This window comes from Coregonus lavaretus, assembly GCF_964263955.1.
Source record: "Coregonus lavaretus genome assembly, chromosome: 28".
Classification (NCBI taxonomy): Eukaryota; Metazoa; Chordata; class Actinopteri; order Salmoniformes; family Salmonidae; genus Coregonus; species Coregonus lavaretus.
Genome location: NC_140015.1, coordinates 9,053,535 through 9,070,041, shown reverse-complemented (window position 1 = coordinate 9,070,041; position 16,507 = coordinate 9,053,535). Strand labels below are relative to the sequence as shown.

General features: G+C 42.3%; 1 protein-coding gene across 1 annotated transcript; it reads left to right on the top strand.

The window, feature by feature from the left end:
- Positions 1-13,773: 13,773 nt before the first annotated feature.
- LOC311103497 (homeobox protein Hox-B1-like) lies at positions 13,774-15,749 on the top strand (the record flags this gene model as incomplete). Its single annotated transcript, XM_084145067.1, has 2 exons — positions 13,774-14,410; positions 15,430-15,749. 2 exons carry the CDS (start codon positions 13,774-13,776, stop codon positions 15,747-15,749), a joined length of 957 nt encoding a protein of 318 aa, XP_084001193.1.
- Between the last annotated feature and the right edge of the window lie 758 nt (positions 15,750-16,507).

Genomic DNA, 16,507 nt, shown 5'->3' with positions numbered 1-16,507 from the left:
CTTTTGATAGGCTAGAGACAATACAGATGAAGTAGTTCTCCATTGTTCCGTAGCATTCTTCATACAGTGCCTTGCAAAAGTATTCATCCCCCTTGGCGTTTTTCCTATTTTGTTGCATTACAACCTGTAATTTAAATGGATTTTTATTTGCATTTCATGTAATGGACATACACAAAATAGTCCAGATTGGTGAAGTGGAATGAAAAAAATCACTTGTTTCCAAAAATTCAAAAAAGTGGTGCGTGCATATGTATTCACCCCCTTTGCTATGAAGCCCCTAAATAAGATCTGGTGCAACCAATTACCTTCAGAAGTCACATAATTAGTTCAATAAAGTCCACCTGTAGGCAATCTAAGTGTCACATGATCTGTCACATGATCTCAGTATATATACACCTGTTCTGAAAGGCCCCAGAGTCTGCAACACCACTAAGCAAGGGGCACCACCAAGCAAGTGGCACCATGAAGACCAAGGAGCTCTCCAAACAGGTCAGGGACAAAGTTGTGGAGAAGTACAGATCAGGGTTGGGTTATAAAAAAATATCCAAAACTTTGAACATCCCACGGAGCACCATTAAATCCATTATAAAAAAATTGAAAGAATATGGCACCACAACAAACCTGCCAAGAGAGGGCCGCCCACCAAAACTCACAGACCAGGCAAGGAGGGAATTAATCAGAGAGGCAACAAAGAGACCAAAGATAACCCTGAAGGAGCTGCAAAGCTCCACAGCGGAGATTGAATATCTGTCCATAGGACCACTTTAAGCCGTACACTACACAGAGCTGTGCTTTACGGAAGAGTGGCCAGAAAAAAGCCATTGCTTAAAGAAAAAACATAAGCAAACACGTTTGGTGTTCGCCAAAAGGCATGTGGGAGACTCCCCAAACATATGGAAGAAGGTACTCTGGTCAGATGAGACTAAAATTGAGCTTTTTGGCCATCAAGGAAAACGCTATGTCTGGCGCAAACCCAACGCCTCTCATCACCCCGAGAACACCATCCCCATAGTGAAGCATGGTGGTGGCAGCATCATGCTGTGGGGATGTTTTTCATCGGCAGGGACTGGAAAACTGGTCAGAATTGAATTAATGATGGATGGCGCTAAATAAAGGGAAATTCTTGAGGGAAACCTGTTTCAGTCTTCCAGAGATTTGAGAATGGGACGGAGGTTCACCTTCCAGCAGGACAATGACCCTAAGCAAACTGCTAAAGCAACACTCGAGTGGTTTAAGGGGAAACATTTAAATGTCTTGGAATGGCCTTGTCAATGCCCAGACCTCAATCCAATTGAGAATCTGTGGTATGACTTAAAGATTGCTGTATACCAGCGGAACCCATCCAACTTGAAGGAGCTGGAGCAGTTTTGCCTTGAAGAATGGTCAAAAATCCCAGTGGCTAGATGTGCCAAGCTTATAGAGACATACCCCAAGAGACTTGCAGCTGTAATTTCTGCAAAAGGTGGCTCTACAAAGTATTGACTTGGGGGGGGGGGGGGGGGGGGGGGGTGAATAGTTATGCATGCTCAAGTTTTCTGTTTCTGTTCTTTGTTTCACAATAAAAAATCAATTTTAATTCCAGGTTGTAAGGCAACAAAATAGGAAAAATGCCAAGGGGGATGAATACTTTCGCAAGCCACTGTATCTCATCATTCCATAGCCTCACAGCTGTGCCAGACTCCAATACACACAGACACATTTACTCACTCACGTGTATCAGGTCAGAGTTCAGGGGATATCACAACTGAGGTTTCTGCCACCACTTAAATATGAATTTCTCAATATACAGTAAAGACAGTGATAAACATTGGTAACACTTGACACCGTACGTTACATTGCCCTCAGTTACTCTATAACCGCTATGTTAACCTCTGAACTGTAACTTCTCAGCATTACACACACAGTAACTGAAGAGAAGTAACAGGCAACAAGACTTGACTTGGCAACTTGACACTTGGTTTAGCAACCGACCAGATTCTGTTACTACCAGCATCATTTCCATGTAGTTATATAACAAAAAACCATGTTGCAACTACAAAGCATGCATATATCTTTATACTGCAAGTGTCACCCCACCCCCACCCCACATACACAAATTGACTGTGTAGATTCCTCATATTTAGCCTTTCTCCACATATCAAGTTGAGAATTTCAACAGCCTACAGCTGAGTGCATTGTGACTAACTGAAATATGTCTGACTATAGCATGACCAGCCTGGAGGGGCCTATAGAAAGGGGGGTTGTGGGAGGGAGATTTGGGGAGGGTCATATCCTGTGGTCTAGAACATGGGCGGAGAACCCGTGCTGCTGGTGAGCCAGGATAGTCCCCTCTTTTTTTATTCTCTAGTCTTATTTGCTTCCTGGTTCTGGTGTGGAGAGTGGTTCTACATTCTACATTGCGGTGGTGTTAATGTAATAGGCTGTCTACTCAGCAGTCGAGAGGGAAATCTCCTCATCCCGTCGCCTATCACATTCCACGCTTTTCGGGAAAGACAGGGCCTGCTTCCAGGAATGCGGTAATAGGCCTGGAGGGTCATGTGACTTTCTAATAGCCCAGAGCCGCTCAATGGTTCTCAGACCGCCCTCCTCTGTATAACGGAAGGATCCGATGACACAGCGCTTAGAGAATAGGCCCGCGACAATCCGCACACTTCAACAGTATGGCCATTCGGTATAGGGGCGTTGTTTTATCAAAATCAGTAGGTCTAGGTCATGATATGACCCATTCACTGTCAGAAAGTAGAAGGAAACACACTCACAGAAGCTGACAGGCTCTTTGAGGAGGGCATCTCACACAAAGTGGGTTTTGTCAAATTACGGAACTCTAACCAGGTCAAAGGTCATGAGGTCATTATCGAATCAAACTGTTAATATCTATGATGGATAGAAGATGACGTAGCAGGTTATTGCATTGAAGTCACTCACTTACAATAAAGCAGGAGATCAATACAAATATTTTGTCTCTGATATTGCACAAATGAAATCAGCTAATTTGACACATATCTGTTTGCTATATTCAATATTCAAATTTGGAAAATATAGAACAAAATATGTGATTCTATTATCAGAGACTGACCAGGTGAATCCAGGTGAAAGCTATGATCCCTTATTGATGTCACTTGTTAAATCCACTTCAATCACTGAAGATGAGGAGGAGGAGAGAGGTTAAAGAAGGATTTAAGCCTCGAGACAATAGAGACATGGATTGTGTATGTGTGCCATTCAGAGGGTGAATGGACAAGAAAAAATATTTAAGTGCCTTTGAACAGGGTATGGTAGTAGGTGCCAGGCGCACCGGTTTGAGTGTGTCAAGAACTGCAACGCTGCTGGGTAGGTGTTTCTAATGTTTGTTACACTCAGTGTATAGCGATTTAGTCAATGACGGCGCTGGGTATACTGTATTATGACATCACAATATTTTAATGTGTTTTATTACCTGTTGATGGAAGTAATTTTCTCCTCTGAGATACTACAACACCATTCACAATGGTGATGCCACCGAGCACTGTACAAATTGTTACATTAAGTGGCTGGATGGCTGGATAGACAATAACTGTGGTGACAGCAGTTGACTAATCATCACTGAAAAATACCTTAGTCTGAAGTATTGACACAGGTACCATTATGAAATGAAAAACTAGCTGTCAAAACTGACTTAATCCTCATTTTATGAAAAGAATGGCTTCAATGTCTTACCATCTGGTTTAACTACAATAAATCAAGTCAACATAAGCCACATTCAATTGATACAAAGGTGGAATAACTATGTAACTATGTTCTATCTTTTTTTAAAGACATAATGAAGGAGAAAGAACAAAATAAGGTAAATACATGACCAAAAGTATGTGGACACCTGCTTGTCGAACACCTCATTCCAAAATCATGGCCATTAATATTGAGTTGGTCCCCCCTTTGCTGCTATAACAGCCCCTTCTGGGAAGGCTTTCCACTAGATGTTGGAACATTGCTGCGGGGACTTCCATTCAGCGACAAGAGCATTAGTGAGGTCGGGTGATTAGGCCTGGCTCGCAGTCGGCATTCCAATTAATCCCAAAGGTGTTCACTGGGGTTGAGGTCAGGCCTCTGTGCAGGCCAGTGAAGTTCTTCCACACCGATCTCAACAAACTATTTCTTTATGGACCTCGCTTTGTGCTCAGGGGCATAGTCATGCTGAAACAGGAAAGGGCCTTCCCCAAACTGTTGCCACAAAGTTGGAAGCACAGAATCGTCTAGGATGTCATTGTATGCTGTAGCGTTAAGATTTCCCTTCATTGGAACTAAAGGACCTAGCCCGAACCATGAAAAAAAGCCCAAGACCTTTATTCCTCCTTCACCTAACTTTATAGTTGGCACTATGCATTTGGCCAGGTAGCGTTCTCCTGCCATCCGCCAAAACCAGATTTGTCTGTCGGACTGCCAGATGGTGAAGCATGATTCATCACTCCAGAGAACGTGTTTCCACTGCTCCAGAGTACAATGGTGGTGAGCTTTACACCACTCCAGCCGATGCTTGGCATTGTGCATGGTGATCTTAGGCTTGTGTGCGGCTGCTCGGCCATGGAAACCCATTTAATTAAGCACCCGACGAACAGTTATTGAGCTTACACTTCTTCCAGAGGCAGTTTGGAACTCGGTAGTGAGTGTTGTAACCGAAGACAGAGGATTTTTACACGCTACGCGCTTCAGCACTCGCCGGTCCCATTCTGTGAGCTTGTGTGGCCTACCACTTCGCGGCTGAGCTGTTGTTGGTCGTAGACGTTTCCACTTCACAATAACAACACCTACAGTTGACCGGAGCAGCTCTAGCAGGACAGATATTTGATGAACTGACTTGTTGGAAAGGTGGCATCCTATGACAGTGCCACGTTGAAAGTCACTGAGCTCTTCAGTAAGGCCATTCTACTGCCAATGTTTGTCTATGGAGACTGCATGACTGTGCACTAGATTTTATACACCTGTCAGCAGTGGGTGTGGCTGCAATAGCTGAATCCTCTCATTTGAAGGGGTGTCCACATACTTTTGTATATATAGTGTATCTATCTGAAGGGTAAGTTTGGAAAGATGGTGTGGAGGGAAATAATGTAATGGGAAATACAAGAAAGTGCATCCCACAATATAACAATTTTAAGATGACATTAGGAAATACTGGTAATGTGATATCATAGAACATTGGCGGCCGCTGATTAGCTGAATACCCAGGGTGCGGGCGGTTGGAGTTGTCAACAAAGCAGCATGACAGAAATATGATGCCCATGTTTTCGAACTACCGGTAGTTTCTTTGAGAAGATATATAAAGCGATCTGTACATTTGAACAACAGCATAAATACACCTATTTCACTTTTGCATGTAAAAAACTGAATGACCACTGATGCACATGCTGCCGCTGTTTTGAACAGATTAGATTATACTATTTTGAACGAGCAGCCAGCTCATGAACGAAGGAGTGCACAAAGGAGAACTCAACAAGCATGCAGATGCAATAAGTGAAAACACATTATATAATTGGGGATAGCTAGCTAACATAATGTCACAAAGCATGATGCGCTAGCCAACTTTCACTCTGAAATAACTTCATATTTTTGAGTTAGTCAGATATTACTTTAGAAAGACTTGAAATTGTCATGGAGGTAGATAACTGATTAATTTGACCCCAAAAATTGACCAAACTATTTCTCAATGTTTCTCAAAAGTACTGTAGCTGGCTAATTCATTTGATCATCCTTTGTGATACACCCGGTTCTATGCTGTTTTAGTCCACAAAACATGTTGACCTGTCACCCACAGTAAAACCTGATGAACAATAAAATTGGCCAGCCACTGTCATGCTTTTGTGTCCTACCAGATCTGCGATGAGAAGATTCTAGCTAGTGAATCCCTCTGTCCATCGACTCTTGTCGGATGTAGATGTCCGGTTTATCAGGTCCCTGGCTCCCATGGCTGTTATGATTATTTATTTACAAGTTAATTACAATTTGCTTTTTGGTTTAGCGCCATCTGTACCTGAAAGAGCAGATCTCACATGCGGAAGTAAGTCGTCTGGCGCGAGAGACTCATTGGGAGGGAGAGCAGACCCAGAAGTTCTGACTGAGCACACGTTTGAGCGACCCAAGACAGTCCATTTACTTTGTGCTGTTTTTATGCTATAAAATTATGCGATTTCATTGGGGCATTTCCCCTCATAGCAAATAGCTGAAAAACGATCCAAGCAATGTTCGCATGGCCTATGCGCCTGCGGAGCTGCTGGCAGTCACTGAGAGGCAGAGTAGTAGTAAGTAACTGAACAGCTTGTTTTGAACAATATATTTTTGAAAAAGGAAAATGTACACATTTACCGCAATTTTATGAGCATTTCAAAATAATCCATGAATTACGTGATATATATATATATTTTTTTTTTACCAATTACAAGCGGGGTGCCGCCCCTAACGCCCCAATGGACGGGCCGCCACTGTCATAGAATCAAAAACATCATGCAACTGGTTACCAAAACATTACCCTTTGCAGTACCAGATCTAGCCAGCGGTGGAGCCAACTATATGGATTCCATAGTGACAGGATGTCTGGCCACATTCCTCCAACATTTTCATCAACCACAGCTTGTTAGGGTATATTAATAGTATAGCAGTGCCTTCAGAAAGTATTCATACCCTTGACTTATTCCACCTCTTGTTGTGATTCAGCCTGAATTCAAAATTGACTCAATAAAAAAAAAATCTCAACCATCTACACACAATACCCCATAATGACAAAGTAAAAACATGTTTTTAGAAATTGTAGCACATTTTTTGAAAATGAAATACAGAAATATCTAATTTACATAAGTATTCACACCCCTGAGTCAATACTTAGTAGAAGCACCTTTGGTGGCGATTACAGCTTTGAGTCGTCTTGGGTATGTCTGTATCAGCTTTGCACATCTGGATTTGGGGATTTTCTCCCATTCTTCCTTGCAGATTTTCTCAAGCTCTGTTAAGTTAGATATGGAACAGCGGTGAACAGCAGTCTTCAAGTCTTTCCACAGATTTTCAATATGATTCAAGTCTAGGCTTTGGCTGGGCTACTCAAGGACTTTCACATTCTTCTTCTGAAGCCCTTCCAGCGTTGCTTTGGCTGTATGCTTGGGGTCATTGTCCTGTTGGAACATAAATATTCCCCCCAGTCTAAGGTCGTTTGCACTCTGAAGCAAGTTCTCATCAAGGATTTGCCTGAATTTGGCTCCATTCATTGTTCCCTATCCTTACCAGTCTCCCAGTTCCTGCCGCTGAAAAGTATCCCCCATAGCATGATGCTGCCACCACTATGCTTAATGGTAGGGATGGTGTTAGATGGGTGATAAGCAATGCCTGGTTTTCTCCAGACATAGCGCATTGCATTCAGGCCAAAGAGTTACATTTCTGTCTCATCAGACCACAGAATATTTTGCTTCATGATCTCTGAGTCTTTCACGTGCATTTTTGCAAACTCCAGGCGTGCTGTCATGTGCCTTTTTCTCTGGAGTGGCTTCCGTCTGGCTACTCTCCCATGAAGCCCAGATTGGTGAAGTGCTGTAGAGACTGTTGTCCTTCTGGCAGGTTCTCCCATCTCAGCCAAGGAACTCTGTAGTTCTGGTCATTGGGTTCTTAGTTACCTCCCTGACCAAGGTCCTTCTTGCCCGGTAGTTCAGTTTGGTCAGAGGTCCAGCTCTAGTCAGAGTCTGGGTAGTTCCATATTTTTTCAATTTCCCAATGATAGAGACCAATGTGCTCTTGGAAACTTTCAACACTCTAGAAATTTAATGTAAATGAATTTGGCAAATGACTAGAGAAGTGTTATATTAGTGCTTTGGTATATTGAGCTTAGCGCAACTGGTTCATATCACCAGAATACTACTAGACTGTAACCTATCCATGCCACAAAACAACCCCCCCCCCCCCCCCCCCTCATTTCTATAATTCTGAATATCATAACACATAGCACCTTACTTGAAAAACATCTATGTACACCTATGAGTGTCTCTGAGCATCACTACTTTCACCTTCTCAAAGCTGGTGAGTCAACATGCAAAAAGCCAAAGCTATTTGTGTACAGTACACAGAGTGAGTTTACAACCCTGACAGAACACATCAAATACGCTTTCCTTGCTTGGATAGAGCTGGAGGACAGTAGCTTTGCATGTAGGTAAATATTGTTATCCGTATCTGGAGGCAGCAGGACATGTCTGAAAATAAGGGTCCATAAGGGTTTGGCGACGGTGGCATCTCCACGCTCAGCCAGCCAAAACGAAAACAGCAGCGTATACTGACGCAAATCGCTTAGCGCCATTTGCATCATCATTTGCAAAAACACTTTGGCAGTGTCCTTTGGGCTGTGTCTCAAATGACACTCAATTCCCTATATTGTGCATGATGGGATCCTATGGAATCTGGTCAAAAGTAGTGGACTAAATATGGAATAGGGCCCTGGTTAAAAAGCAGTACACTAAATAGGGAATAGGGTGCCATTTGGGACACATCCTTGGTCAATGCCAGATCGCGGCATCGGGGCACTTGAGGATAGGGGAGAGGATGATGCCACTGCCACTATGTAGAGCCAACAGAGTCTGGCAGCAGTGACATTGCTAACAAAATAAGGCTTCTAGATTGTGATGTAATGATTATGATTTTAGCCACCCATCTGCATCTGATGTACACTACCAGTCAAAGTTTGGACACATCTACTCATTCAAGGGTTTTTCTTTATTTTTTACTTTTGTTTACATTGTAGAATAATAGTGAAGACATCAAAACTATGAAATAACACATACGGAATCATGTAGTAACCAAAAAAGTATTAAACAAATCCAAATATATTTTATATTTCAGATTCTTCAAATAGCCACCCTTTGCCTTGATGACAGCTTTGCACACTCTTGGCATTCTCTCAACCAGCTTCATGAGGTAGTCACCTGGAATGCATTTCAATTAACAGGTGTGCCTTCTTAAAAGTTAATTTGTGGAATTTCTTTCCTTCTTAATGCGTTTGAGCCAATCAGTTGTGTTGTGACAAGGTACAGGGGTATACAGAAGAAAACCCTATTTGGTAAAAGACCAAGTCCATATTATGGCAAGAACAGCTCAAATAAGCAAAGAGAAACAACAGTCCATCATTACTTTAAGCCATGAAGGTCAGTCAATACGGAAAATTTCAAGAAATTTGAACGTTTCTTCAAGTACAATCCCAAAAACCATCAAGTCCTATGATGAAACTGGCTCTCATGAGGACCGCCACAGGAATGGAAGACCCAGAGTTACCTCTGCTGCAGAGGATAAGTTCATTAGCGTTACCAGCCTCAGAAATTGCAGCCCAAATAAATGCTTGACAGAGTTCAAGTAACAGACACATCTCAACCTCAACTGTTCAGAGGGGACTGTGTGAATCAGGCCTTCATGGTCGAATTGCTGCAAAGAAACCACTACTAAAGGACACCAATCCCCCAACCTCAACCCAATTGAGATGGTTTGGATGAGTCGGATGGCAGAGTGAAGGAAAAGTAACCAACAAGTGTTCAGCATTTTGATTTGTTTAACACTTTTTTGGTTACTACATGATTCCATATGTGTTATTTCATAGTTTTGATGTCTTCACTATTATTCTACAATGTAGAAAATAGTTTAAAAAATAAAGAAAAGCCCTTGAATGAGTAGGTGTGTCCAAACTTTTGACTGGTACTGTATGATTCAAGTCAGCTAACAAAACAACAGAGCACAGCCTGCTTTGGGCATCAGACAAGTACCCACAGGCAGCATAGAAGGCCACATTCAGATCCAGAGTGTACACTGCAAATAACCCAAGTGGGTGTTCTGAACCTCCTCAGCTACGTTTGCCCCCCGTTGACCCCCCTCCTCGTCACAAGGACTCACAAGAACCACGACACCAATGTGACAAACCCAGGTCTCCTATGTGCAACCAAACAATGTTAACCTGCTAAGCAGAAGCTCAGGGAGCCAACATAAGTCTTCACAGGTCTCAAACAAAGTTCATGTGAGTGTGGTGGTCTGGGAAAATGAAGAGGTTTTAGGGTCTATGCTTCAGCTGCAATAGAAAGTCTTTTAGGAATTCCTGACTCATTCTCAAAGATTCCTCTTTACACTTAGGGCCTAAGTGTTCCTTATCTAGAGTCAGTCCTGGAATCTTGCGCTGAGCAGTAGACCAACTAAAGGGGAAAAAACTGGTTTGGCTTTATGCAAGAGAATCTTAAAAACACAACATAAAGGGTGAAATTTACAGCACTTTCTCCACTTTCTAGTATTGCTTTTTTTTTTAAAATACACTTGGCTATCAATGCAATTATATTCATATTGTAGCCATATTTATTGTTTATCTTTTTCCGTTTGCTATTATCCTCCCTCATAGACCACTAATATGGCCTACTATTGTCATGACAGTGTTATTATGATTACAGACGGTTAAATCAAAGTGGATTCATGTATAATGTTCTCATAAAATGGTATCTTGTTATCGTTTCGAGTGGTACTACACAGATACCTTTTATGCTCCTGAACAGATAAGACAAGCTGGAATGGGACGCTGAAAAAACATCGCCTAGAAGAAGAAATCGAACTCCCTGAGTTGTTGTTACCTCGTCGTACCACTAGGTGGATCCTGCTGGCGTCATTACCATTTGCATGTATGGCCGTATCTGTTCTATTTGTTAGCAGTTTGCTGTAAAGGGATTACACGAGGCGAAGTGTTAAGAAGGGGGCAATGATCAGAGGGTTCCATTCTAATCTCTGCTCACATTTGCATTTGAATTCATCTTTAGATGGATTAAGATTTCTTTCTCGTGACCTTTTGTTAACCTTGCAGCTAACTGGTGATTTTGCCACAACAGTTTGTTTACAGCAGAAATGAAGCCTAATGTTTCCTCAATGGCTTGTAAGAGTTTCCCATGTAAATTCCTGATTGTGCTTAGGAAAAGTATATGTTTATTATAAACTCACAAACGTTGATACATTGGAGAGCATATTAGCTGTTAAAAATTGTTTTTCAATGATCCAACAAAGTATTTTCGTAAATGAATGAACACAAATGATCGAAGGAATTCATAGCCTATGCATAGTCAAATGCGTCAGAGCATAAAGTCCATCCAATGGGAAAATTGTCCATCCAATGGGAAAATAGCAATAACAATTTCCAAAGTTAATGAATATTTAAAAAACGTTTCACATAGCTATTTAGTTTTATCTGGAGCATAGTCTATTAAACAACTTGTAATGTTATTTCTAAATGATTGTAGGCTATTGCTTTTTATTTTATTTTCACATTTTTGTTGTATGTTAACAATTGTTAGTATTTATTGAAAGTTACCATGTAACAAATAGGCCTGCTATAACCACAAACAAACACAGCCTAATGCGGGTAATTTCGTTTACACCTAGCTTTTAAAACGTTTTTCAGGCTGCTCATTGGTAGGTTGAATAGCATTTGGAGGTTTTTACTTTTTCATTGCCAGTTTGAATAACTTTGCCAAAGAAATTCGGATAAAAAAATAAGTAATGTTTTATGTTAAAGTGAAGGATAGACATGTATGCATTTGATTGACTTTAATGCATGGCTAGTTTAAAAATAATAATATTTCATATCATATTATTTTTAGTGAAAAAGACAACATCACAGATTAGAGTTGACGTCTTTCACAGTCGATAACGAATATGTAATCCAGCCTATGTTTTGCATTGAAAAAACAAAGATAAATTGTGAGTTATAAAAACATAGCTATTTAGAATAAGAACAGCCGTTTTTAGAGTCAATAAACGTATTAAGCTCTAGTTTAAAACTCCAACTGAAACAAGAATGCAAATGCAAGATAGCACATTATTATATTGTTGTTATTAAGGCGTTACAACGCTCCTCAACTAATGATATGGGTCACTCGTCAGGGGCAGTGTGTTGTGTGTGTGTGTGTGTGTGTGTGTGTGTGTGTGTGTGTGTGTGTGTGCGTGTGTGAGGGGATGGTGGGGGTAAGCAGGTTGAGGGTTGAGATGAGGTTTTCTCCTGAGAAATACCAGGCCTGGTTGACTTGCTTGCAATCAATGTTTTCTGAAGAAACATGCTGAGGTTAACCAAAATACTGAATGTTTCCGATATAGTCAATGACAAAATGATTGTAAACTGAGTAGACTACTAAACCTATAAAGATAGACTACATAACCCATTAATAATATTGAGAAAACTAGGACTACTTTTGCAGTGAGGCAGCATATCGAATGACACTCTATAGGTTGGCTCTACTAAACCGATAACTACATTTGAGGGGTGGTAGCTAAAAGGTTGGAGTACTCTTAAGAGATAAACTATATCGCCAAGGTAAACAACAAGCTACTTGGTTTGAACTTTTGGCCGCGCAATGCAACCATCCCGTTCTCATGGATGCGAGCCCAACAGTAAACATCCTGACAAGTAACAAATTACTGTGGGCGTCATATTGTTTGTCCCTCTTGTTCACCATGTATCAACGAGCAAATATATAGGAGATTCTTCAGTCTCCCTCCTTTGAGCGTGGGCTGCTTCATGAACAGGCAGACTTTCTTACCTATTGTCACCACAATTAATAATTAGCCTTTGCCATTTCCTATTTTTTCACCTACGCTTGTTAACCACTGGTCTAGACAACTCATTCATTACACTATTGATGGGGTCCTGGTTGTTGTGGAATGTGGATGACAAAATATATCATATTTCAACACACGTTGAATGCCTCTTAATTATGCTCAGCAATACTTCTTCCGCCGTCCATAAATTGCAAAGTCATGTTAGTTCAGAATATAGAACAGAAAGTTCCATTCAACAGTTATGAAACTGTACATACTAAGGACTCTTCGTATCAGTGAGAAATATCCTGACTTCTTTCTGCTGGTCCGGAGTTAGCAGAAGGCTTGCTGTCGGCCTAACCTCGTTTCTGTAATAGATCAGCTCATTGATTCAATTAGATAGGCCAATGGAGGCTCCGGACCGATCTGAAAACGATGTCGTCACTTCCAATCCGAGTGTTAAACAGATATTAGGTTCTGTGGTGAGCCCTTTTCGCTTGGGCCAGAAATAACTAATGACATTACGCAGTCCTCTTTGTGTAATGCGGGCATGGAATACAGTGGATATTATGTATTTAGTTGTAGCAATGAGCATCCAACTCTCACATTTTAATCATTTAGCAGACGCTCTTATGCAGAGCGACTTACAGTTTTAGTGAGTGCATACATTTTTCATACTGGCCCCCCGTGAGAATCGAACCCACAACCCTGGCGTTGCAAGCGCTATGCTCTACCAACTGAGCTACAGGGGGCCTCACCCTAGCTCAACTATCTGATAGGCCTAACCAAATGGACTTCTACACTTTTAAAGGAAGTATAGGGAATCCACGAATAGGGGAGAAACGAAATGGGGGGATTGCGAATTTCTTTATTTCTTTCTCTGCCGGTTCGGGAGAGGTTCCTTCAGAGGGGTTTGACATATACGTGCTGTTATCAGATTGATGGGCCGGTTTGATTGAAGTGGCTTTGTCATGCAAATGTAGGCCGCTTGATCGATGATCGCGGTGCGCTGACAAACTTCTGGAGGTCCCCCTCACCATTGGCGCCGTGACCGCTCACGTGACCCGCAGCTGAGGTAAAAAAAAAAGTGTTATAGGGAATCCCAGGGTGACTGCTCGGGGAGGTGAGCTCTTCTTTTTTCCCCTTCCACATGACATACCGAGAGGTTGCAGGGTAGGAGGAATCCCCTGAAACGCAGGTTCACCCTCCGTCATCAATTGCCGCATGGAGAATTCCAGAATGAACTCTTTCTTAGAGTACTCAATTTGTAACCGTGGGACGAACGCCTACTCACCCAAGTCCGAATACCACCACTTGGACCAAGGCTTCCCGGCCCCTTTTCACTCGGGCTCGGGCACAACAAGTGACAGCTTTAACGGTGATGAACGGCTTTGCGTGGGGGGCAGCGCCCAGGCGGCGGTGGCCCAACATCAGCACCAGAGCAGTAGCTACGCGCATCATCATCAGCCCCAGCCGCATCATGCCAGCATGGGCCTTCCATACAGCAGTACAGGGACTACGGGATATGGGACGCAGGCGTGCGCCAACCCGGACTATGGACACCCACAGTACTTTATCAACGAGCAGGACGGGATGTATTATCAATCATCGGGCCTTTCCGCCTCCAATATAGGCCCTAATTACGGCTCTCTGGCCGGGGCATACTGCGGGGCGCAGGGGGCTGTCCCCGCCGCACAGTACCAGCACCACGGCTGCGAGGGCCAGGACCACCAGCGGGGTTATTTGCAGAGCACCTATGTTGACATTTCGGCCTCTCAGGAGAGGGAGAAGGACGCAGAGCAAACACTACAAGGAAAGACTTTCGACTGGATGAAAGTCAAGAGGAACCCCCCTAAAACAGGTGAGATGGGAGAGTCCAAATAAAATCACACTGACCCATGCACGAAATCGAAACGTTCTTGTCAGATAAGGTAATTCAAAGTTCATTACAAGTAAACCAGGTGACCCAGACATGTCGACCCACCGCTCAGGTAGGCTAATGGATGTGGTATGCAAATGCACATGCACTCTCCAGCCCATAAGGGACATGACTGAGGACTGAGGATAGTGTTGCCTCACTCCACTATCTCTGATCCACAACATATGGGGATTTCTCAGCACCATTCCGGGTCATAGTGGTATCTCTGACCAGACATGCCTCTGGAAGATTTGCCTGATATATGCCTGTTATTTTCTCACCGTCTACTCAGCCCGTGCACTAATGCATCGAGCAGACCTGCTTTCTTACGCCCTAGGAAGTGACCCAACTCTGTTATCTTTGACTTGTCCCAGTTCTCGGTTGGCTCCATTCGTTTTTGTTGGCCTTTTATATTCCCCAGCCTTTCCTTCCTCGTAATGCTTGGCTCGTCTGAATTGAGTGCCCGACCCACGTTTCAACCTCACTCAGTAGGCCTAGTACTGTGGGCAAATATCTTTAAATATTAAGGTCGGAATATGGAATTACACGTATCATATGCGTTTATATCTCCCCCAACGTAGGGCAGCTTTATTTCATTCTTCAGGAGTGAGTAATGAAAAAGAAGTAGGAGGTTGGGTCTGTGAACATGCCTATATACAGTAGTCAACAGTTTGGGACTTGAAATGGTTGGGCGCGTAATTGATGACCCCTTTAGTATCACATTATCCAATCTTCATTCCCAAAAAATATTTTAATCATTAAGGATGATTTATGCGGTATTGATGTCAAATCACACTTTTTTTTCTTTAGGAGCGTAACAATAGAACGATGGATTGGTGAATTTAATATGACTTCGAATATATGACCATTTTCATATTTTACACATACAATTTCCATATTGTAGGCATACAATCTATTCCACATTCTAATGCGTCCCCCCCTTTCCCTCTCTTTTTTCACAGCTAAAGTGGCTGACTATGGAATGGGACCTCAGAACACCATCCGCACCAACTTTACAACCAAACAGCTGACCGAGCTCGAGAAGGAGTTCCACTTCAGCAAGTACTTGACCCGGGCCAGGCGCGTGGAAATCGCTGCCACCCTCGAGCTCAACGAAACGCAGGTGAAAATCTGGTTCCAGAACCGCAGGATGAAACAGAAGAAGCGCGAGAAAGAGGGCCTGGCCCCGGCCTCGAGTACGGGTTCCTCCAAGGACCTGGAAGACAACTCCGACCATTCCAGCTCCATATCTCCTGGCGCGTCTCCCAGTTCGGAGACCTAATGGACCAAATAAACTGCAACTTGTAGGCACTAAACTTCAAAGTGATGAACTCGAATGGGAAGAAAAAGTTAATTGATTGATAATAAGTCAAAACATTCCTATCCAAGCTTGAATAGGCTATTCCACTCGTTATGCAATGCGTCTGTAAGAGGAGTTCATTTTTATATGATTTAAACTAAAATAATTACTTCGCAACGCACATTTCGAGGGAGAAAAAACGAGGTGACAAAAGCACAACTGTGGATGATGGGCGCAACATCTTTCTAGACTAGACGTTTCTTTCCACCCCACAAAATCTGTTTGGATGTACAGGGTCGTAAATCTTCATACCCACGACTATTGGAGTGATGCACTTTTGCATGTTTACAAATCTCAAAGTGAGCCTTATAATAATGTTTATACAGGGAGCCTCTTGGCAAAACATTATAGTATTGTTGAATTTGTTTCTATTTTGTAGTGTTTTTTGGAATGTATTTTTTTGGTTCTTCTTCTTTTTTTTGTATAGAGGTTTTGACATGAAGCAACTTTACCGTCAGTAAGTGAGGTAGAAAGGGTTCATGTGTTACTGACTCTTTGCACTATAGAAATACAGGGTATTACTTTACACGGGAAGTTTTGTGTGACTTGGCGGATGTTCTTTAATTGAAATATACAGTGAAATTACTAATTTAAACACGAGCCGGTGGATTACCCAATGATATTCACTCTAGTAATGTTAACACATGTCTGTACAGCCTATTGTTATTGTCTAAATAGGA